This window comes from Armigeres subalbatus, chromosome 2 (genome assembly GCF_024139115.2).
Source record: "Armigeres subalbatus isolate Guangzhou_Male chromosome 2, GZ_Asu_2, whole genome shotgun sequence".
Classification (NCBI taxonomy): Eukaryota; Metazoa; Arthropoda; class Insecta; order Diptera; family Culicidae; genus Armigeres; species Armigeres subalbatus.
In genome coordinates this window covers 59,971,845-59,996,197 of record NC_085140.1, presented here as the reverse complement: position 1 = coordinate 59,996,197, position 24,353 = coordinate 59,971,845, and the positions used below count along the sequence as shown (strand labels likewise).

The window sequence follows — 24,353 nt, the reverse complement described above, 5'->3', positions numbered from 1 at the left end:
GTAGCGATCCGATTCAATGTTCGGGCCTCTGAAGGACCTTACATCTATAACATTCGAGAAATGTCGTCCGTCGATCAGCACGTGGTCTATCTGTGAGCAAGTACCTCCAGTCGGATGTTGCCAGGTGTGTTTGCGGATATTCTTACGGGGGAAGTAGGTACTGCTGATTGCCATCCCTCGTGTACAGTTGCCTAATTTGGGATTGTGTGTAGGGATGAGTGAAAGAGTAGCGCTAAATGAACCGATTTTCCCCATACCTGCTAGCAGTCCTAGTGTCAATTATTCATAACTTCTAAAATAGAAGAGTTATTGTAGAGATTCTGGTCAAAATTTAAAAGCGTTTTTGGCAAAAATTCGATACCAATTCTCGTGGAATTCCAAATATTGTCTCATGTTAATTCAAACGAGTTTCCCTTGGAAATTCAAATGGACTTCCAGAAGAACCTAAAAAGATCATTAGAAAATTAAAAGAATTTAATTTAAAACTATTTCTTGTAAAAACTCAAATGAATTCGTGCTTGGTGGTCATATGGCTACCGCTTCTGCTTCATACGCAGGAGGTCGTGGGTTCAATCCCAGGCCCGTTCCATTCCTCCTACTTTGTAACTTTTCATATATTTCTCATATTCCAGCAATCGCTAGAACTGGGAATGGGCTTTCCTACCGTTTCCATCTTCTATCCCTATACCTACAACTTGATTAGTTCTAGCAGGTTACTGTTAGAATTCGAAATGAGCGAAAAAGTTTGTTTCGGCATCCAATTAGAATACTACACCACCCTTTCATAACTATCACATTGGCAACCCGTTAACCAAGACGCGAACCTCTGCCATAATACCTTAACCCCAAGATTCCAATAAAATTCCGCAGGAACTCGTGGCGAGTGCAGAGGTGTTCTCGGCTTGCAGTGGGCGAGTGACTGCATCATCAATTCCTTCCCATCCCCGATGACCGTGAGGACGTGGCCAGCGCCGTTATCGACTATCCAAAATACTAGAGCTCTCGCACTGTGCACATTGAGGTTGGAGAGCAAATCCTATGCTTCCATCCATTGGTTCCCTGTGCAATTGCGATTGTTCTGGTCGATCACGGAGTAGCAATTACGAAATGCACGGTCATCATGCTCATGCTAAAACTCAAATGAATTCGTGGAAATGTTCCGTGAAAATTTTGAGGAATTTAAACAAATGGGAAGGATTTCCCATGAAAATTTTAAATCTTATCTGTATTTATACGGCCTTTGAAGTAATTGGCATCGGGAGTAATCTGGCGGGTCCAACGATCAGAATGGACGTGTAGATATATGAACACCTTATCTTAGAAGCGTGTGATAACAAATCTGTGATTGAATCGAGGCAACAACTTGACGCAACGATCATCAAAGGAGAACCAAAACTGCGAAAGTGAGCTTCGAGAAAACTGTTCATGACGTTTCGGCATTGATTAAAAACCTTAATCTATTTTTATGTAAACACAATTTATATTCATTATTACCTACGCCGTCCCGAACACCTTTCTTCGATAAGCTGGCGGCAAATGTTCGACCATCGAAAGCGGATTTGCTTCCACCACCACCAGCTCGTCGTTACCCAGCCAGCAACTGTCCACCAATCGCGAGTACGTCTTCAGCACCTTCAGACTGTACCTGCGACTCGGGTTGGTACCATCGTCTTCGTCTCCACTTCCTTTCCCGGAGTTCCTTCGCTTGCGCTGTGTGTGATCGGCTTCACTTTCTTCGAACTGTGACACCACCAGACTGCAATCGTGCTGCAGAATCATCACTTCATCGTTCCGTGGGTCAAACACAATTCCGGTGACGGCTTTGTTGAGCGATGCCCCAAGCTTGTCCAACTTTAAGTAGGACGAGAAGGTGAATTTGTATTCGCTGAAATCGTACTGGAAGATTTTGTGGTCGGCAAAGACGGCAGCAAGTACAGGAGAATTAGGCTGGATTGCGATTGCCGTTGGTGGCATCTTATACTTGGGCAGCGTTGTCAGACGTTTCCATTTGCCGAATTTCTCCCGCTTCAATACGACTATAGCACCGCAGAGGCTGGCACAAACCAGATAGTTATCGTCTTCGGAAATGCTGGTAAGATGAATTCTGTTCGCAAACCCTGTTAGAAGAAATGAATAGTTAGGACATAGGTAGTAACAATTATCACAATGTTTGACTCTTTGAGACTTCTTCATCCTCGAAGCATGGCGTTATTCATAGAAATTCTCTTGAAACATTTATTTTACTTATTGAATTTCAAGTAACAAGAACTTGAGCTCGAGGAGCAATTTCTTCACCTTCGTTTAACTCGTAAGCGGTGCCTGGTTTAACCTGGTTGAACGCTCAAGTTGAGGTGAAGAAATTGGCACTAAGCAAAGCTTTTTCAAACAGTTCACCATATTCAAATGACTTTTTAAACCAGGTTCAAGATTGTTAAGGGTGTGCAACCAAGCGATTTTTTCAATCAACATTGTACTCACATTTTCCTGTTTCAATCGTTTGCTTGTGATCGAAATCGCCATCTTCGTTGAAGGTAAAATAGTCAATTGTCCCGTTGCACTTGAATAAGAACACCCCTTTTGAATCGTTGGTAAAAACAACTCTGTAGCTTGGCTCGAACTGTTCCGGAACGGTTCGCTGGCGAATCAACCTGGAATGACCACCGATTCGATACTCAAATCGGAACAATCGAACCGTTGAATCGGTAGAATAGATAATCCAGTTCCCATTTGAAGATATCGAGAAAGCTACAATATGTTCATCTAATTTGCTCCTAATCTGTAGAATTTTCTCACTATCGACGGTTTGCGACCCTAGAGTCCACAGTTCCAAATAGTTGACGTATTTCAGTAAAAGCATACGGCTTTCCTCAGCTATAATGCTGCTGCGACCTCCCAGGAAAGGCAAATATTTATCCACTGTCAGAGGCGGAAATGAACTCACAATTAACGAACCATCCACTCCTCCAGAAACCAATTTTCTATGGAACATGATTAATGCCTTAACATCATGTGTGTGATATCTTCTGTTCAATGTCCGCACAAAGCTGTTTACCTTCTCGTTGGCTCTCGTGATTTCAACTTTTTCATACAGCTTGATAACTGGCTCCACACCTCCCGCATAAAGTGTCTTTTCCTGATCATCGATAGCCAAGCACAAAACATCAGCTTTCGACGACGGAATGGTATCAATAATAGTTCCTAAATTTCCATCGAAAAACATAATCTTGCCTCGTGAATCGCCTGAAATAATGGTGAAATCCTTCAATACTAGCACATCCCATACGATGGTCTCTTTATCACGACTCGCACGACCAGTCGTGATCTTGTGTACGGCATGTGCCTTCTTTATGTTCCAAATCCGTACGGCATCTATCGATCCCGTCACCAGAAAATCTCCACTGTAGTCAAATCGGATGCAAATAATTCGTCCTTCCTGTTTGTCCAAGATCTTTTCATAATTGATTTCATCGTTCTCCACGCTATAGATGTTGATATATCCTCCTTCTGTTCCGACAGCCAATTTCTTCTCATCCTTACTAACATCCAGACACCAAGCGGCATTACCCGTGACCAGGATCGTACGCTTGACTGCCAGCAGACGCAAATCCCATTCTACCAGAGTACCGGCCAAACCAACGGAAAATAATCGATCTCCGACCCATGCGAGCGCCTCCACCGAAACCTTCTCGTATCCGGCGATGGACTTTTCCATGAAAGGTGCCCCAATCAAATTCCAGATTTCTATTGTTCCATCATCCCTAGAAGAAAAACGGATGAGAGGAATTCAACTCCTTGTCTGGAACCGCATCGTAATTTTTATTACTAACCTCGCCAGCGCCAACTTACTGAGGTTTTCACTCACTGAGAAACAATTAATCGCCCTTGGAAGTAGGTTATAGAATTGCACATGGTGCAACTTACACTGACCGGGTTCCGTTTTTGATATCATATTTTATTTATAAAACTGTTTTATATTCACAATATTTGAAATAATAAATCGATTCAGCACAGAAGCGGCTAAAGCACGCGATTTAAATCGAAGTTTTTTTTTTTTTTTTTTTTTTTCTTTGTTTTGTCACTTGTGACGGCTAAGACCGCTCACGGTCCATCTCGCCTCTGGTGTTGCCGTGTTCCGTAGGATTGGGTTTTTAGGATGTTGGGTGGTTTGTGTTTAGATTTGGATTTTGGCTGCTTTGATGAAGGATGTTATTTCTTTCAGGTCCGTTTCGTTGTTGTCCTTAAGGATGGTCGTAAGTGGTTTGCAGTATTCTAAGATGGTGAACTCAGCTCTTATGGAGTTGAATTTGGAGCAGTAGTAGAGTATGTGTTCGAGATCTTCTTTGACGTTGCATTGTTCACATCTGTCGTTGGTTTCCCAACCCCACCTGTGTCTTCTTTCCTTTGTGTTGGTATGTCCAGTTCGGATCCGACCGATTATTAATTTTTCTTCCGTGTTGAGATTCAGATCGTGGAACCAGATCTTTCCGCTTGGGGTTTCCATTATTTCTAGGTGCCATGTTCCCTTCTCTTCAGACGTCTTTCTATATTCTGCTATCCAGTCTGTCCAGATTTCCGATTTTGCAAGTTGGATTGCATCCCCCAGCGTTAGGGAGTTGAACATTGTTTGGGGTCCTTGGGTGGCTCGTACCGCTTCCTCGTCTGCCTTTTCGTTGCCCGGAATTCCTTGATGACTGGGCACCCATTGTAGTTTGATCGTGTGTATTGTCTTCTTTCAAGCATTTGGCGATTTCCCACGCTAGGTAGTTTTCGTTTATTTTGTTTTTGTTGCGGATGGTCTGGCAAGCTCCTTGGAGTCAGTGAAGATCACTGCTTTGTGGTAGTTTTTTCTTGATAACTTGAATAGCCGTTAGGATGGCTAGCAGTTCAGCGTTGGTGATGGAGAAGTTGGGGTTGATTTTGTGGGACGATACTTGTTGATCGGTATGATCGTACACCGCCAGTGCTGTGCCTGTTTCCGCTTTGGATGCATCCGTGTAGAGATGGTGGAAGTTTTTGTAGCTGGTGTTCTTCATCTCGAGAAATGTTTGTTGCCAAAATTGAGGGCTGTAGTTTGCTTTTTTGTTCTGGACCTCGAGGATGTTTTCTTGAATGTTCCTATCTAACGTGTAGTCCGAATATTTCCTTCTGTTTAGATAGCGCAATGTATCTTTTGTGTTCGTTTGGCATACGATGTAGTTGTATTTGAGAGCAGTTTCTGTCAAGAAGGACCCATTTCCAGAATTACTTCTGATTGCGCGCTCTGCAAAGGGTTGAAGTTGTTTGCTGTGGTAGGAGTTTTTCAAAATATCCTTGACGGTTAGTAGTTCTCTGCGCATGCCGAGTGGCAGTTGTCCGGATTCAGCCATGATTACATGGATGGGAGTGCTTTTGAGAAGTCTCATCGCGCTCCGTAGGTAGGCGTTTTGGATGGTTTGGAGTTTCTGCAAGTTGGACTTGGCCGCGTTTCCATATATTTGGGCTCCATATTCTAGTCGGCTTCGTATGATGGCGTTTCCTACCTTGACTAAGGTGTTTGGATTAGACCTGCTGCTTCGCTTCCTAGCATCTTGATTATTTTTAGTTTTGCTGCTGCTTTGCCGCGAATGTCCTCGATGTGCCTCCTGTGGGTGAGGCTCCTGTCGACTGTGTACCCCAGGTATCGATGTGTGTTGTTCAAGTCCACATTCTCTCGTCCCATCTTGATCCTAATTTTGCTAATATCCTTCCCTGTGAAGGCAACTGCGGCGCTTTTTGAAACGTTAGTTTTGAGTTCCAGTTCCTCAAGCCCGGCTTTGAGCTGTATTAGGTAGCTGTTGGCTTTTCTTGCTGCATCCTCTGGGCTACTTCCTGTCACTACCGCGGCAAAATCATCAGCGAACTGGACTAGTTCGCATTCTTCTTGTTCGATCTGATGCAGGCTGCTAGTGTAGAAATTGAAGAGTATCGGCGACAGAGGACATCCCTGAGGAAGACCTTCACTAACCTCTCTGTGAGCGTCCCCTTCGCTTGTCTTGAGAACGATTTGCCGGTAGCTGAGATAGGTGTGAAGCCATGAGATGAGTTTGTTAGGGATGTTTAGAGTTTTCAGAGTGTTGAGCAGCTTTTGGAGATTCACACAATCGAAAGCTTGCGAGAGATCAAGGAATATGACTATGGTGCATTTTTGTTCTAGCTGGGCGTCCTTCACTTTGTTGATAACGTAATTAACACAGCTCTGGGCTGAACAGTGTTTCCGAAAGCCAAACGATCGAAGCGGGTGCAGGTTCCCAATTTCTGCTATTTCGTGCAATCTGCTGTTAACAACCGAGTTGATTAGCTTCAGATTCACGTTCATGAGAGCAATGGGGCGACTAGATCCGGGGTTAAGTGGGTCGCCCTTGTTTTTTGGGATTGGCTTTATTTGGGTGACTCTCCACCTTTCCGGAATATTTTCGGTGACGAATACATCATTGAGCATTTCGCATATTTTTATCTGCATGTCTAGTCTGAGATTTTTTAGGATGCCGTACGACATCCCATCTTCTCCCGGAGCGGAATAAGCTTTCCTCTTCCTTAGGGCTCCAAGGATTTCCTCAACCTGGAGTGCCATTTCGTAGCCTTTCCATTCGGTGAGGGTGTCTGTGTGGGGTTTCCTTACCGATTTCATCTTGTTATCGTAGTAGTGTGCAAGGAACCGCTGGGCGTCTTCCTGTGTGATTTCTGGTTTCCGGCTCACTGGTTGAGTTAGCGCGGTGTCTATGCCCTTTATGTTATTCCACAGCTGTCTAGTGGGGGTTTCCTCATCAACTGTCTCGGAAAGTTCCTGACAGTAAGCTCGTTTTGCATTCCGTATGAGCCTCTTCAAATTGGCTCGTACTCTCTGCAGCTTGAGTAGATTGGTGATTGTCTTGGAACGATCGTAGTCTCGTAGCATTTTTCTTTTTTGTGTGTACGCCGCGTTGATTTCCTGGGACCACCAGCACTTTCCCTTTTTATCTTCAACGATGAAGCTGGCTTTTTCCTCACTTTCTTCGAAAATCGCCTGCATTTCTTCTGGATTGTAGTTGTATCGGGGCTGCAATTGGTTGATCAGTTCAGCTGCCCTGTCTTTGTTCACCCTTTTGATTTTCCCTGGTACCACGGGGATTTCGCTTCCGATATTAATGATGATCGATAAATGGTTGCTGCCAAATTCCTGGGGGATAGCTTCCCAGCGAGATTTTGTTGCTATTCCGGCCGTTCCTAAGGTGAGGTCGATCACCGTGCTGTTCCTGCTGACCGTAGACATGCACGTGGGTGTGCCATCGTTAAGCAGTATGAATTTAGAGGGTTCCAAGATGCTATTGAGCATATTTCCTTTGGGGCAGTTGATCGAGCCGGGATCCCAGCTCTGGTGGTGACTATTGAAATCGCCTCCGATGATAATTTCGCCTTCCATCAGTTCCAGAGTCTCGAAGAGCTCTTGCATTTTCCTTCTGGTTTCTCCGATTGGGGTTTGTCCGGGAGGAATGTAGACCGAAATCAGTTTGAGCGGGGAGAAGCCTCTTGTTATCTTGATTCCGATCGCCTCGATCGGTAGGAGGTCCTCAAACTCGATTGTTTCAAAGTCTAGTGTTTCGTGCACCAGAATCCCCACTCCGCCGAATCCCTGATTGCGCCTAAAAGATGCTAATCTGTAGTGTGCCAGACGAAAAGTTTCCTCTTTCTTGAGCCAGATTTCCTGCAGCAATGCCACCCCTATCGCGTTTTCCATGAGAAAATGACTGAGCTCTTCGCGTGTTTCGACGGGGCGAAGGCTTTGGACATTGTGCTGCAAGATTTTGAGCTGCTTACACTCCACTTTGCTGTTTTGTGTTGGTTCTGGGGGTTTCTTCGTGCGAATGCTCTTCGATGATCATCTGAATATCCTGACTAATTTCGATGAGTAGTTGGTCCCTGTCCAGTTCGGAATTTGCAAGATGTACCCTTTGGACAATCTTCTGCTGCAATTCGCATAAGGCTCTTAGCCAGCGCTTGGGGCGGGTCTCCTCGAAAAACTTGTGCTGCAGCCATGCAATGAAGCGCTCGAAATCGGTTGATTTGAATGGATTCTCGTAGCATCTCGAACATGCGATCGGAGGTTCTACACGTTGTTCGCCAGAGGTTTCCATAGGTGGGGTTGATCCGGATTGTTCGTGGCTTGTCTCGCGTGAGCGGGAATTGTTTTGTTGACGCCGAGTTCTCAGACCTTCGAAGGATCTGTTCGTCTGTCCGTTTCCGGAATTGGTCTGTGCTAGGCTTGGAAATGTGTCGTCTTCGTTTTCCAGGTTTCCCAGGAGGTTGAAACGGTTCTGCAGCTTCGGATAATGGGTCTCCGCCTGCGAGAAACTTATCTGTTTTGTTCGCATCGTTTCTCGGATCTTCATGTGCCTTTGTCTCTCCGGACATTCGGGATCATTTGCTCCGTGCTTAAGCTTGCAATTTGGACACTTCGCGTCCGTCTTGCAGTCTGAGGAGGGGTGTTTGCCTCCGCAAGTTGCGCATCTTGATTGGGCGGTGCAGAACTTTGCTCCGTGTCCGAATCTCCAGCAGTTCTTACATTGACGAATAGGAAAGATGTACAGTTCCGGTCTGAAATTGCATCCAAAGATCTTCACCCATTTTGGGACTTGTGGTCCGTCGACGGTGACTTTGATGTTCGTCGTGTCCTGGAGTTCTCCGTTCCTGTCGCGACGTTTGATGCGTTGTACTTGTGTTACTGGATGTTCCGCCTCTATGTTGAGCTTCATCTCAGCTTCCTCGAAGCTGATAGGCACTCCTTTGATGAAGGTGATGGTGGTATTCTTGTTTTTGGGTACATACATTCTCAGGTTTGCGTCCACGAGCTTTATGCGTCTCAGCTCTGCTTCCGCTCCAGTGTCGATCTTGTACCTGCACTTCCCCAGCTTGGTAATTTCGGTGAAGTTGTAGAAGCCCTTTTCTCTTAAAACTTTCCCACAAATATCGGGTGGTTTGGAAAGTTTCCCTCTGTGTCGATCATCTCCAATACAACTGTGGTTGGCTCTTCCTGTTCGGTGTTGGTTGGCTGGTCGTTCGTGTGATTCCCCGATGTGTTCGGACCGCTAGCTTGTCCTTGTTCCTTGCTTTTCGCTTGCCTGGTGACCCTACCGACAGTCTTCCTACTATCGACGATTCTTTTAGGCCTACCAGCGGCTTCCGTACTCCTTCCAGGCATGTTTTTGAATTTCCGGGTACTTTTGTTTGTTTTCGTATTGATCCAAGATTCGTGATACGCGCACTACCGTAAAAGTAGAACTCCGGAAATCACTCACTCGCACACAGTTATATTCGCGCCGACGCGGCTTTGGACGCACAACTGTAAATCGAAGTTTAATTTAAAATGTAAATAAATAAAAACAGCGTGGAACGAAATGTCAAACCACCCCTTCAGAAATGTTTATCGTTCATAGAACAGTACCTTCCCAATTTTAGCAATGAGAATGGATTTTTTGATTGGGGATCGACCATTCATCGATACGTTAAAACTTTTCAGTTTCTTTTTTTTCACTCAAATTCATTTTATTTTGTATCTTTGAATTTACACATATTTATACATATCAAGCCAACACACATGTGCAAGTGTTGGCTTGACAAATGGATTGTGAGTGGTTCGACTATGCGTCCAATTTGGGAATCTCGGGCCCATTGCCGCTAAGTTGCGAAAAGTCCGACGGAGGTTCTTCGTAGCTTACTTGGTTAAAGTACCAGTCTAGCGTACTGAGGGTCGTTGGTTCGAGTCCCATCGAAGGGAAAGTGGTTACCTCCAATACATTTTTCAAATCAAAAATCTTCCACATAATGTACATATTCATATCTGAGTTTTCAGAGGATTGTAAATCATATCAAGTTGTTAACCTCAAGGCTCCGCGAAGATTCTTCATCTCAGAGTTAAGATTCTGTTTTTTTTCTAGCATTGTTTCTATAGGGTAAAATGACCAATAGTGGACCGGACCCCCTACTAGAATCAGAATTTTGCTATTTCTGCCTTAAAGAGTGAAATTATGGAAATTTGGATCATATGCTTATTACACTGGATTGGGTAAATACCGATGATTAGTATATTGCAAAAGTCTTGATTGATCTAGTAAATACTATGAACTAAACTGAAGAATATTTTGAGGTACCTTGAAGATCCTGCATTCACGAAAATTGGGTTTGCATGATGCGTATGTGCTTATTAAACCGGATTGGGTGTATGCCGTCGATGAGGGCATTGCCAAAGCCTTGATTGATCCGGTAAATACCGTAGCCAGAACTCCAGAACGTTTCGGAGTACCTTGAGCAACTCGCATTCAAGAAAACAGGGTTTGCATGATGCGCATATGCCTAATGAACCAGATTGGGTGTATACCGGCGATGAGGACATTGCAAAAACCTTGTTTGGTCCGGTAGATACCGTGGATTCGGCATCGTAGCGCTGCAGGAGGTTTGTTGGAAGGGATCAATTGTGCGAACGTTTAGAGGTAATTATACCATCTACCAGAGCTGCGGCAACACGCATGAGCTGGGAACAGCTTTCATAGTGATGGGCGATATGCAAAGGCGCGTGATCGGGTGGTGGCCGATCAACGAGAGATTGCGGGTTGATATCCATAGCCCACACTCCGGAAGCACTGATGATGATAAGGACGCATTCTACGCGCAGCTGGAACGTGAGTACGACAGCTGCCCAAGCCACGACGTCAAAATCATCATAGGAGATTTGAACGCTCAGGTTGGCCAAGAGGAGGAGTTTAGACCGACTATTGGGATGTTTAGAGCACACCGGCTGACGAACGAAAACGGCCTACGACTAATTGATTTCGCCGCCTCCAAGAATATGGCCATTCGCAGCACCTACTTCCAACACAGCTTCCCGTATCGGTACACCTGGAGATCACCACTGCAGACAGAATCACAAATCGACCACGTCCTGATTGATGGACGGCACTTCTCCGACATTATCGACGTCAGGACATATCGTGGCGCTAACGTCGACTCTGACCACTATCTGGTGATGGTTAAACTGCGCCCAAAACTATCCGTCATCAACAATGTTCGGTACCGACGACCGCCGCGGTACGACATAGAGCGATTGAAGCAACTTGATGTCGCCACTGCATACGCGCAGCATCTCGACGCAGCGTTGCCGGAAGAGGGTGAGCTCGAATACTGCTGGAATACAGTTGAAGCAGCCATTAACGACGCAGCGGAGAACAACGTCGGGTATGTGGGACGAAGTCGACGAATGATTGGTTCGACGAAGAGTGCAGACAGATTCTGGAGAAGGACGCAGCGCGGGCGGTCGCGATGCAGCAAGGTACCCGGCAGAACGTGGAACGTTATAGACGGAAGCGGAGACAGCAGACTCGTCTTTTTCAGGAGAAGAAACGCCGCCTGGAAGAAGCGGAATGCGAGGAGATGGGTCAGCTGTGCCGTTCTCAAGAAACACGCAAGTTCTACCAGAAGCTCAACGCATCCCGCAAAGGCTTCGTGCCGCGAGCCGAAATGTGCCGGGATAAGGATGGGAGCATCTTGACGGACGAACGGACGTGTGGTGATCGAAAGGTGGAAGCAGCACTATGAGGAACATTTGAATGGCGCTGAGAGTACAGGCAGTGAAAGTCAAGGCAGCGGAGAAGATGACTACGTCAGTTCAGCAGACGATGGAAGCCAACCAACCCCCACCTTGAGGGAAGTTAAGGATGCCATCCAACAGCTAAAGACCAGTAAATCAGCTGGTAAGGATGGTATCGGAGCTGAGCTCATCAAGATGGGCCCGGAAAAGCTAGCCACTTGCCTGCACAAATTGATAGTCAGAATCTGGGAAACTGAACAGCTACCGGAAAAGTGGAAGGAAGGGGTTATATGCCCCATCAACAAGAAAGGCGACAAGCTGGAGTGTGAGAACTTTCGAGCGACCACCATCCTTAATGCCGCCTACAAAGTGATATCCCAGATCATCTTTCGTCGTCTGTCACCATTAGTGAATGAGTTCGTGGGAAGTTATCAAGCCGGCTTCGTTGACGGCCGCTCGACAACGGACCAGATCTTTACTGTACGTCAAATCCTTCAAAAATGCCGTGAATACCAGGTCCCAACGCATCATCTGGTCGTTGATTTCAAGGCGGCATACGACAGTATAGACCGCGTAGAGCTATGGAAAATTATGGACGAGAACAGCTTCCCTGGGAAGCTTATCAGACTGATCAAAGAAACGGTGGATGGTGTGCAAAACTGTGTGAAGATTCGGGCGAACACTCCAGTTCGTTCGAATCGCGCCGGGGACTAAGACAAGGTGATGGACTTTCGTGCCTGTTGTTCAACATTGCGCTAGAAGGTGTCATGCGGAGAGCCGGATGTAACAGCCGAGGTACGATTTTCAACAGATCCAGTCAATTTATTTGCTTCGCGGATGACAAGGACATTGTCGGCCGAACATTTGCAAAGGTGGCAGAACGGTGGCAGAACCCGTCTGAAACGTGAAGCAACAAAAGTTGGACTGGTGGTGAATGCGTCAAAGACAACGTACATGCTTGTGGGCGGAACCGAGCGCGACAGGGCCCGCCTGGGAAGCAGTGTTACGATAGACGGGGATACCTTCGAGGTGGTCGAGGAATTCGTCTACCTCGGATCCTTGCTAACGGCTGACAACAACGTTAGTCGTGAAATACAAAGGCGCATCATCTGTGGAAGTCGGGCCTACTACGGGCTCCAGAAGAAACTGCGGTCGAAAAAGATTCGCCACCGCACCAAATGTGTCATGTACAAGACGCTTATAAGACCGGTTGTCCTCTACGGACATGAAACATGGACAATGCTCGAGGAGGACTTGCAAGCACTCGGAGTATTCGAGAGACGGGTGCTTAGGACCATCTTTGGCGGTGTGCAAGAAGACGGTGTGTGGCGGCGAAGAATGGACCATGAGCTCGCCCAACTCTACGGCGAACCCAGTATGCAGGGCCGGATTTATGGGGGGGCCGGGGGGGCCATGGCCCCGGGCCCCCACAAATATTATGTACCAAAACCAACATTTTTTGTAAATTTTGGCGCCCCTACATACCGCCGGCCCCGGGGCCTCCTTCCGGCTACATCCGGCCCAGCCAGAAGGTAGCTAAAGCCGGAAGGGTACGATGGGCAGAACATGTTGCAAGAATGCCGGACAGCAACCCTGCAAAGATGGTGTTCGGTTCCGATCCGGCAGGTACGAGACGGCGTGGAGCGCAGCGAGTGAGATGGACAGACCAGGTGCAGAACGACTTGGCGAGCGTGGGGCGTATCCGAAGATGGAGAGATGCGGCCTCGAACCGTGCATTGTGGCGTCAAATTATTGATTCAGTGTTATCTGTTTAGATGTTAACTAAATAAATGAAATGAAAATGAAATGAATACTAATGACACACTGGTGGTACAAGTACCATGGTACAAGAATCTTGAAATGAGTACCATACCAATTATTTTCTTTATTAAAGTAGTCTTGGAATAATTTTCTTGTTCTCTTGTACCATAGGGCACTGCACGGACTGCTTTGTCTCTTTCTCGCTGCAAAGAAATTTGAAAATAACAAGGCCAGTAAACGTCAAAATATATGAGGAACGAAAGAGAAAGATATGTTTCCGTGCAGTGCCCTATAGTACAAGTACCATATTGCCGTTATACGCATAACTGTCCCATGTACATAGGAAATCACAGCAAACATGGGACAAATATGCGTATGACGGCTGCATAGGTGTGTCCTTAGTATTATAAAGGGTTAAAAAGGGAGCATTCTTAAAATATACACAAGGCTGTCATCATTATTAAAATCTTTCTTGTACACTGTTAGTAACAATCGTTTATTGTTTTCTTCATTCTTGTTTCGCATTACGTTACACAATTCATTTTTAATGAATCACAGTACTCATTCAAATTAAAAACTATAAATCATCTTGTAAAATCAATAAAATCAAATTCTAAACCCAATTTGATGCGCAAAATTTGATGTATATGGACGGATTGATTTACTTTCACAACACTACTCGATGGTTTCGAGTGCATACCATTATTAAGAAGTACTTTTTATATTCGTAGACTTAGAAAATACATCAGCTACCATAAAATTAAAAAAATACTTGGACTTAATAAAATTTTAGCGGAAGACTATTGGGACTAAAACTAATAAAATCTAGCAGGTAATGGTTAAGAATGCTTATTGTGGTTCTGAGCGATACGCCAGTGCATATGAACAATCAACCCATCGCACTTGTTACTGTGTTCTGCATGTCCCGATGTATCTGTTCCGGTTCTTTATCTCATGGCTCTTATATCAATCCTATTTAAAACAAAGGAATCAAAAGCAGATTTGCGTTTTTCTAGTTTTGTGATTCTTCCAGTATTGAGCACGTATGGGGAAATACACCCTACGAAATAAAAAGGCACCGTTTTTCTATCGAGAGGCAACACATTTTTAACGTTAGATGAGAAACAAAATCCGCGAATTTTCATTACAGAATGTAGAAACTAACTACATATAGATTCCTTTCAAACTTGAGTCACAAAGGGCTGATTGTACATTGCAACACAGTATTCGACGGGATGCAAGTCGAAGTACTTGCCTAAGGTAAATATTTAATGTGTTAACGGTCTTTGCTACGTGAAATCATCCCGAGCAGGAATGGATAATAATATAATTGTAACACGAATGGGTTCTATGCGTTTTAAATTTTGTCTAACACATTGTCAAAGCAAATGAGAAAATAACAACCTTTTGAAAAACGGTAAAAATTCGATTACAATGTTTTGCTAAATAAGGAAATGAAATTTTAACGACAGTTCTTATTAATATCTGAAGATGTTATAATAGAGATTCAATATTGTTTCGTTTCCTGATCGGAGTTCCTCAATATATTTGCTGGCTGAAGGCTGAATTTAATACTGCTTCAAATCATTGACTCTGCACTGCACACACATATAAGTGCATGTAACTTACATATGATGTATTTCATATATTTCTTAGTGATTTTTCACGCGCAAAGGCAACGCTGAAGTGCACTTAAGTTTACAATAAATTGTTGCCCATAACTTTTCTGGTTAACACTCATAAATAATAAATTGGCAAATATCACTACAGCAGCGACTGCCCTACGCTTCTATTGCGCGTTCCGTTTGATTTAGGTAATTCGATTCGTTTTGTTGCTTTATTCTAGTACGTCTTTTTGAATTCAAAAGTTGTGCTATTTACAATCAGTACTTTTCAAGTGACAATTTCAACAAAAAAAATCATATAGTCTACGACTAAATAACACTTATATCAGACCTAATGATTTGCATAGGGCTTAAGTAAATAAAGATCATCTTGTCGAGATTTATTTTCTTATTGATTATTCTTTTTTCCTGATGGACGGACGCGTTTGTCTTGCCCTGGCTTCCTTTACATTATACGGATTCAATGAACCTTCCTCAGAACGATTCCTCAAACATCTGTGCTTCCCGTTTGAATACGCACCTTCTTAACGGTACCGTTTTCTGAGTAGCCCGGATTCCGAATTCCCAGCGCATCTGAATTGGGCGGTCGTGGTTTCTTCAGACTGGATCGTAACGGTGTTCGTTTGACCGAACCGGATCCGACCGTTGAACCGTTGGACATAGTCGTCATGGTGGTTGTTACGGATTGGACGCTTCCATTGATGCTGGAGTATGGCCGACCGCTAGCGTTGGTAACGGCGATGCCTGTGGGAATTAGATATTAAAAAGTCGGATTAAGGTTCACAGTAATTAGAGAATTTTTTTTTATTAAAAAAAAACTGAGAGAATCATAGTTCTTCATCGTAAGTTGTGCCGTCCAACTGCAATTCACTGTTTTTGGATGTTTCTGCATACATTACAAACGCGAGCACTTTGAAAGGATTCTGTCAGGAGTGACCTTAATAATAGGTCAGTTACAGCTTCTGTTGCGCTTCTCAACGAGATAGATCAAATGGGTTGCAGTTAATCTAGGATCAGTTAATATGTTCGAGAACTAGCAGAGTCGGTTTGACATTTATAGAACCAGTTCTTTTGCTTGCTAGGCCGATGCAAACTCGATATTAGTCACGCGAATAGGAGCGACACACATTGATCCCTGCGGGACACCTTCCGTGATAGAGACGCTAGCCAAGCCTTCATCTGTCTCGTAGATCAGTATCAGGATCTTGCACAGTTCTACCGGTACACCCATACCGAAGTAACGAGTTCGCGATATCCGCCCAGCAAGTACTGTCGAAGGCATTGTACACGTCAAACGGTATCACTGCATAGAAACGGATACTGTATCACTTAAATTCGATGGCCACCCCTGCAGTGCCATCATTTCATTGGCGCCCATTATAGACCCTCCTCTCCGAAAGCCGAATTGCTTCAGTAGCTTCCCTAAGTCTCTCTGGATATACTACCCCACTCATTAAAGTCTGCTGCAATGACTACTGGCTTCCGTCTCACCAGGTCTGATATCAGCCGATCTGTGTGAATTGGACTATTGGTCACCTTGGTAGTTCCCTCCATTTATCTGCATCCTTGTGGTTATCACTGACTAGATTGGAAACTTTCCGTCGTACAAATCGCCGCTGATCTAGATCCGTCCAATTTCTGTGGGCATGCATTTCTTCTAAAATTTCGGCCCCTAGCTTATGCTAGTTCGCCGACTTGCTGGCTGATCCACTGCTCCACTACAACGTTGTCTCGATCCCTCGACGGTCATGAACCAAACTTCCTGACTCGAATCCTCCTAACTCCCCCAGCGTCGAGGGTGGTCCACCAGTTCCGGTTGAAGAAACTTTCGCACTGATGGTGCCCCGACTACCGGCGGTTATCGCTGGGGACGCTTTCGCGCATTACGCCGACATCGTCCTCGGGTGCCCTAGATACCCGAAGCGCTTTCTTCAACAGGTTGGCTGTTCGAGTGCATGTTGGTCCGACGATTCCGGTTGGCAGAAGGCTTCCGGTTCACCCCGACGACCCGAAGCCAAACACTGCGCTGAATACTCCCCAGAACTAGCACTTATTCGCTGATCTCGCCTCCATCTACGCTGCAGCTCCGACAGTATTTGCGTCACAACTCTGCTTATCGAAGTCCACGTGTCTTCCTCGTGACACATTCGCTCTGCGATATCCGCAAACCGCGAACAATTGAACACCACATGCTCCACCGTCTCTTCAACATTCCCACATTCTGGACATAACTGTGAATTACTTCGGTGTAAATATTCCGAAAGCATCCGTGGCCCGGCAGGAACTGCGTCAGGAAGAAGGTAGAATGCTTTCTGTTCATCCACGTCGACAAATTTGGAATGAGCCGGTGGGTCCATCTTCCTTTCTCCGTACTGTCCCACTCCTGATGCCACATCGCTATCGAACGAATTTTCGCCACCTTTCTCATGTTTTCGTTGTCTCTCCACTGGTAACAGTCGATCTCTTCCGCCATGGTGATGCAAATTGGTATCATCCCGGCGATAACGTATACTGCCTTCGACGATATCATTCTATACGGACTTGCAACTCGTATAGCCATCAGCCGGAACACACTTTTCAGCTTTTCCCGGTTCCGCTTGATTTGCAGTGTATTGCCCCAGGCAGGAGCCCCATACCGCAATATCGATGACGAGACGCTAACTAGTAGACGCCTCGTGCTGCTTCTTGAACCGCTATTGCGTTCATTGCTTTCGCCGACTTTCCACAGGTGTAGTCAACGACTCAACGTGGCTGTTGAAATTTAGCCGGTAGTCGATCATCACTCCCAGGTGCTTCAGTGATCGCTTCGAAGCAATCGCATGTCCTCCGACGACGATTTCCATCCGCTCGACCGCCTTGCAGCACCTCCTGACTAATAGCACCTCCGTTTTGTGGTGAGCTATCTGTAGCTTTACTCCATTCATTCAGCTCTCGATCGTGACTATCGCCTCTGTCACATACGCCTCTACTTCTGTGAGTGTCTCGCCCATCACTGTTAATGACACGTCGTCTGCAAAACCCATGATTTCCACTTTCCTGGGCAGCCGCAGTGTCAGGACTCCATCATACATCCCGTTCCAGAGAGTGGGGCCGAGTATGGAGTCCTGAGGAACATGTCGGCCTTCGTTCGTGTCGTATCGTACATCAGGACTCTGCTCTCGAAGTAGCTCTTTAGGATGTTGCAAAGATATTCGGGAACCCGCATTCTGTGCAGCGCAACGGCAATGGCTTCAAAGCTGGCACTGTTGAACGCGTTCTTTACGTCCGTAACCACTGCGCAGTATCGATCTCCTCTTCGCTTCTGTTTGGACGCTTTCTCAGCACTCTCGAGCACTGTCCGGATTGCATCCACTGTCGATACTCCTTTGCGGAATCCAAACTGCATGTTTGACAGTTCACGCTCATCCTCCATACACTTCGTCAGTCTGTTGAGGATGATCCTCTCCAGAAGATTCTCAACTGATTCTATCAGGCATATAGGTCTGTACGAAGCCGGTTTTCCCGGTGGCTTCCCTGGTTTTGGCAGCAGTACCAGCTTCTGGGTCTTCCACATTTATGGAAAGTTACCCTCGTCCAGGCCCTTCTGGAGTATCGTTCTGAACATATCCGGATATGCCAAATTCGTAGCTTTTAGAGCCATGTTTGGTATTCCATCTGGACCGGGTGCTTTCTTCATTTTCCGACTCTTGGAAATTGCGTCTTCTTCGCCGTATGGTATCGGTGGCCACGTAGTCGGATAGTGCATCGGGAAGAGACCCTCCACGATTTCCTTCAGCATAACTGGGTACATTTAAGCTGGCGTCGACGGGCCTTAGATCTTCGCCATTACAACGCGGTACGCGTCATACCAGGGATTGGCGTCTGCTTCTCGGTATAGCTCTTTGTAGCAATCTGACTTGCTAATCTTGATTGCCGTTTCAATGCAGTTCTAGCTTCCCGGAACGCCGCCTTGCGTTTTTCTCTCTCTGTCCGTCCGTCCTCTCTGTGTCCACCTCCCGGATCCGAGACAAGCAGCGCGTAGCGCACTGAGCCTCTCGTTTCACCAGTAGGCTGGACGCCGATTGCTCCTAGGCTCCCAAGCCGTTACCATCCTTCTTATCAGTTCGGCCGCATCAACGTTCTCGAAACTGTTGTCCGATCGAAGTGCCTCAACAAAAAGGTCCTTGTCGAAGGATATCGTCTTTCACTTCTGCTTAACGGTCACTCAACGTCACTGTTGTCGCAGGGTTTCGTTGTCCAATACAATAACGAATCGCTTAGTGATCGCCATGGGTGTACTCTTCGCTAACTCTCCAGTTCATGTTCGCCATCAACGAAGGACTGCAGAACATGACATCGATGATAGACTCCCTCCCGTCTCTTCGAAATGTTCTTAAGCCTTCATTGCACAGTCGTACTTTTAGCTTCGCCAGAGCATCCTGAAGAATATTATTATTGTTATTTATTCAGACTAAGGCCGAAGTGGTCTGTGCGGTATATAAGAGTCTTCTCCATTCGGCTCGGTCCATGGCTACACGTCGCCAACCACGCAGTCTACGGAGGGTCCGCAAGACATCTTCCACCTGATCGATCCACCTTGGCCGCTGCGCACATCGCCTTCTTGTGCCCGTCGGATCGTTGTCGAGAACCATTTTCACCGGATTACTGTCCGACATTCTGGCTACGTACCCGGCCCACCGCAATCTTCCGATTTTCGCGGTGTGAACGATGGATGGTACTCCCAACATCTGATGCAACTCGTGGTTCATTTGCCTCCTCCACATACCGTCCGCCATCTGCACTGCACCATAGATGGTACGCAGCACTTTCCTTTCGAAAACTCCAAGGCGTTGGTCCTCCACGAGCATCGTCCAGGTCTCGTGTCCGTAGAGGACTACCGGTCTAATGAGCGCTTTGTAGATTGTCAGTTTGGTACGGCGGCGAACTCTATTCGATCGGAGCGTCTTGCGGAGTGCAAAGTACGTACGATTTCCAGCCACTATGCGTCTCCGAATTTATCTGCTGGTATCATTTTCGGCAGTCACCAGTGAGCCCAAGTAAACAAATTCTTCTACCACCACCGATGCAAACTCGAGGTGAGTGGCTCACATTGTCTTCTCTTGAACCCCTTCTTATCATGTACTTCGTCTTTGACGTATTGATGACTAGTCCGATCCGCTTAGCTTCCCTCTTCAGTCTGATGTAGGCTTCCTCCATCTTCTCAAAGTTACGTGCCATAATATCTATATCGTCAGCGAAGCCAAATAGCTGGACGGACTTATTGAAAATTGTACCACTCGTGTTAATCCCTGCTCTTCGTATTACCCCTTCCAAAGCGACGTTGAATAGCAGACACGACAGACCATCCCCTTGCCGTAACACTCAGCGGGTTTGGAAGGGACTCGAGAATGCCCCTGAAACTCGAACTACGCACATCACCCGATCCATCGTCGCCTTGATCAACCGTGTCAGCTTATCAGGAAATCCGTGTTCTTGCATTAGCTACCATAGCTGGTCCCGATCGATTGTATCATATGTGGCTTTGAAGTCGATGAATAGATGATGTGTGGGCATGTTGTATTCGCGGCATATATGCATTACTTGGCGAATGGCGAACACCTGGTCCGTGGTGGAGTGATCGCCCATAAAATCCGCCTGGTACTGCCCCACGAACTCCCTTGCAATTGGTGCTAGTCGGTGGCATAAAATTTGGGAGAGTACCTTGTAGGCGGCGTTCAGGAATGTGATTGCGCGGTAGTTGCTACAAAACACCTTATCGCCCTTTTTGTAGATGGGACACACGACACCTTCCATCCACTCCTGAGGCAAAACTTCCTCCTCCCAAATCTTGGTAATGACCCAGTGCAGCGCTCTAGACAGTGCCTCACCACCGTGTTTAAATAGCTCTCCTGGTTGTTGGTCAACCCCAAGGGCCGGCCAATCTCCTCCTGGATTTCTTGGAGATCCGGAGCCGTTAAAATTTTGTCCTGCGCGCGTTCTCCCAGGTACATCACCATACCTCCATCTTCGTTTGCCACATCGCCATTCAGGTGTTCTTCGTAGTGCTGCCGCCACCTTTGGATCACCTCACGCTCATTCGTAAGAAGGTTCCCGTTAATGTCCTTACACATCTCAGACTGTGGAACGTGGCCCTTACGTGAACGGTTTAACTTCTCATAGAACTTTCGTGTGTTATTAGCGCGGTACAGTTGCTCCGTCTCTTCACGGTCTCGATCTTCCTGCTGGCGCATTTTTCTCCGGAAAATCGAGTTTTGCCTGTTCCGCGCCTGTTTATATCGTGCCTCGTTTGCCATCGTGCGGTGCTGCAGCAGTCTCGCCCAGGCTGCATTCTTCTCTTCCACTTCCACATTCGCCGTCATACCAATCGTTTCTCTAGTCCGGGAGCACCGTGCCAAATGCAGCGGTTGCGGTGCTACCAATAGCGGCTCTTCCGTTAGGAGTGCCACTTCCAGCTGCTGCGCGTATCCTTGGGCTAGTCTACCGTCTTGTAGCCGCCCGTGTTGTACACCGTCGAGAGTTTTGAGCGCAGGCATACTGCAACGAGGTAGTGGTCGGATTCAATATTCGCCAGCGGTAAGTGCGGACGTTCGTGATGTCGGAGAAGAATTTACCGTCGATTAGAACGTGGTCGAATTGGTTTTCCGTTTCTTGGTTAGGTCATATCCATGTGGCCTTAAGGATATTTTTGCGGGGAAAGAAGGTGCTTCGGGCTACCATTCCGCGGAAGGCTGAGAAGTTCTTGAATCGTTGGCCGTTGTCATTCGTTACGGTGTGCAGACTATCCGGTCCGATGACCCGTCTATACATTTCCTCTCTTCCTACCTGTGCGTTCATGTCGCCGATGACGATTTTGACGTCCCGCAGTGGGCATCCATCGTATGTCTGCTCCAGCTGTGCGTAGAACGCTTCTTTCCCGACGTCGGGTCTCCCTTCGTGTGGGCACTGCACGTTGATGATGCTATAGTTGAAGAAACGGCCTTTAATCCTCAGCTTGCAGATCCTTGCGTTGATTGGCTGCCACCCAATCACACGATGGCGCATCTTACCCAGCACTATGAAGCCGGTTCCCAGCTTGTTGTTGGTGCCACAGCTTTGGTAGAAGGTAGCCGCTCGATGCCCGCTTTCTCACACTTTCTGTCCTGTCAAGCAAATCTCTTGCAGCGCCACGACGTCGAAGTTGCGGGGATGTAATTCATCGTAGATCATCCTCTCGCAACCTGCGAAACCTAGCGACTTACAGTTCCATGTTCAAAGCTTCCAATCGTGATCCCTTATTCGTCGCCTAGATCGTTGCCGATTGTATCGAGTCGTATTATCTCTTATATTGTTCGTAATTATTGGTTTTCCAGGCGGCTTATTTAGCCTGCGCAAACCTCCTGTCTCGTCGGAGGGCCGTCGTGTCAGGTCTGTTTTGTGTCCCACCTGACACCAGGACTTGGGCTTGTGCGCTTTGAGCGGCAAACGGTCGCTTTGGTGGGGCCTACTTGCGGATACATGCAGCTTTTTATAGGGATTTAACAGGGGCCACTGTCAAACCCCACCACCTCCTAGGCAAGCCCCACAACTCGCCTGGGGAGGGATCGTCAAGCCCTTGGACATAGACCCTGCTGCCCTGGAGAATATACCCTCTCGTATTGGTGACTCTGCTGCCCCACTAGGGTGGTTCAAAAATCGATTTTGCTCCACTGCGCTCATCTGATTCCTTATCATGTTCTGAGTGTCCTCTGAAAATTCGAGCTCATGTGGATTACAACTGATTTAGCACAAGCCGTTTCAAGTTTGCATGCAAATTAGGATAGGGATTTTTTTTTCTTTATAGGGATAATGACGCTTCCTCATTAAGCGCAGGTTAAAAGAAAACCTACATAGCTAAAATGAATACTCAAGAGCTTTCACTCAGCATCTTAATTAATCGCTCTAGCATCTGGCTAAACTAAACCAAAAAAATGTAATATTAGGCAACTACAAGAACCTCCAACTACCCAGTTAAGGCATTCATTCCGTATGTAACGAGAGTTCGTCGACAGCATATGTTTATGCAAATGTTCATGTTAATGTGTCCATGTTATAAAACGTTTAATGTTTCTACTGCCGTCATACGCATATTTGTCCCATGTTTGCTGGGATTTCCTATGTACATGGGACAATTATGTGTAGAACGGCAGTCTAGCTATCCATTGAAAAAGGTCCAGAACACGGGACCGAAACGTTGGGCTATGCCAAACTAGCCGTCCTGATTAAATAGAACTGAGAAAGCTAACGTCAAAATATGTTAATTAATTAGTGCGGGATCGAACATGATTTGGTCAATTCCACCACTGGATAACTTTAACATATACGTATTTCGTCCTCAACAGTAAGGTCGTCTTCAGTGTCTCGTACTTATTAGTACCTCAATTCCCGAGCAGGAGAAATTGGCTAGATAATACCTAATTCTGTTATGAACTAGCCATACTCTGTTATGAACTAGCCCTGCATAAGAGGTAAAATACCAAAGGAATAATACCAAAAACTTTTTTTTTATTGTCTTTATTAATGAGGTTTTCGGCCCTAGACCGGTTCACCTCAATACCAAAAACTAATATGCACAATACTTGAGTCATAGCATACTCAGCTATTAAATTGAATTTCAATACCAAATGCATAACCAATTATTATTCGTTTGGTATTGAAATACCTAAGCATGTTATGCCTCAAGTATTCTGCATATAAGTTTTTGGTATTATTTTTTGGTATTTTACCTCTTATGCAAGGCTAAATCATACCAATTTCTGTTATCGAGGTCTTCGCTCCTGCTCGGGAATAGTACGAACTCGTCTTATGAGTTTTATGAAAAGTGAAGACATTCCACTAAAATCTCGAAAAAAAACTGTGTGTGATTAAAAAGGTGATTAACTAATTGGTCCGCGATCGATGCAGAACAGTTTCGAGAACTTGAATCTACGGACCTTGGCCAATAAAAATGTGTGGATTTTTGGTAGATTAGCTTAAACAATGATATTAGTTGATTTCATAATCCTTCCTCATTTTTAGTTAATTTGGTTGTAATTGGACTGACGACGCACGGTTTGAAGTTTGTATGAAAATTACTATGAAAACAGTAACTTTTCTTATTAAGAAAAGTTATGAAGAAAATACTGAATCGTGGGAAATTAAATTAAACACGAACAAGAATCCTAACATAAATATCAATAATTAGCATTTTTGTGTTCTTTATTACGTTGCTACCTACTGCTACCTACTGGCCCTACTGGCCTACTTTTCCGTACCAACGAAATGGGTGCTTAATAAACATGTTGCGCAAGTCTCGTTGAAGAAACATACAACAAAAATCACCTTTTTGCAACTAGTTGTACAAACTACTATTCTAGTTTCCGTTGTTTCACATATCT

General features: G+C 45.8%; 3 protein-coding genes across 6 annotated transcripts in view; all 3 read right to left on the bottom strand.

The window, feature by feature from the left end:
- Positions 1 to 1,458: 1,458 nt before the first annotated feature.
- Positions 1,459 to 4,425, bottom strand: LOC134208726 (U3 small nucleolar RNA-associated protein 4 homolog). The gene is made up of 3 exons (XM_062684564.1): positions 3,828 to 4,425; positions 2,479 to 3,758; positions 1,459 to 2,117 (listed from the first exon to the last, which is right to left on the bottom strand). The coding sequence occupies exons 1-3, from the start codon at positions 3,947 to 3,949 to the stop codon at positions 1,495 to 1,497; spliced, it is 2,025 nt and encodes a 674-aa protein (XP_062540548.1). The 5' UTR covers positions 3,950 to 4,425; the 3' UTR covers positions 1,459 to 1,494.
- A 3,383-nt stretch (positions 4,426 to 7,808) lies between these two features.
- Positions 7,809 to 9,323, bottom strand: LOC134208990 (uncharacterized). The gene is given in 2 exon segments (XM_062684968.1): positions 7,809 to 8,944; positions 8,947 to 9,323. Coding segments are annotated over 2 exon segments (1,383 nt in total). The 5' UTR covers positions 9,194 to 9,323.
- Positions 9,324 to 13,804: 4,481 nt separating this feature from the next.
- The window catches only part of LOC134208728 (uncharacterized), a 67,516-nt gene continuing 56,967 nt past the window's right edge, over positions 13,805 to 24,353 (bottom strand). For all 4 annotated transcript variants that reach the window (XM_062684566.1, XM_062684567.1, XM_062684568.1 and 1 more), the window contains one exon: positions 13,805 to 15,705. In XM_062684566.1, the coding sequence (XP_062540550.1) occupies positions 15,449 to 15,705 (257 nt within the window). In that variant the 3' untranslated portion in view covers positions 13,805 to 15,448. The remainder of the gene's footprint in view (positions 15,706 to 24,353) is intronic.

Coding starts and splice junctions, on each gene's coding strand:
- LOC134208726 (XM_062684564.1), bottom strand. CDS start 3,949: ATGATATCAAAAACGGAACCCGGTCAGTGTAAGTTGCACCATGTGCAA. Junction 3,759..3,827: donor AGTAAGTTGGCGCTGGCGAG/GTTAGTAATAAA, acceptor TTTTTCTTCTAG/GGATGATGGAACAATAGAAA. Junction 2,118..2,478: donor AACGATTGAAACAGGAAAAT/GTGAGTACAATG, acceptor TTCTTCTAACAG/GGTTTGCGAACAGAATTCAT.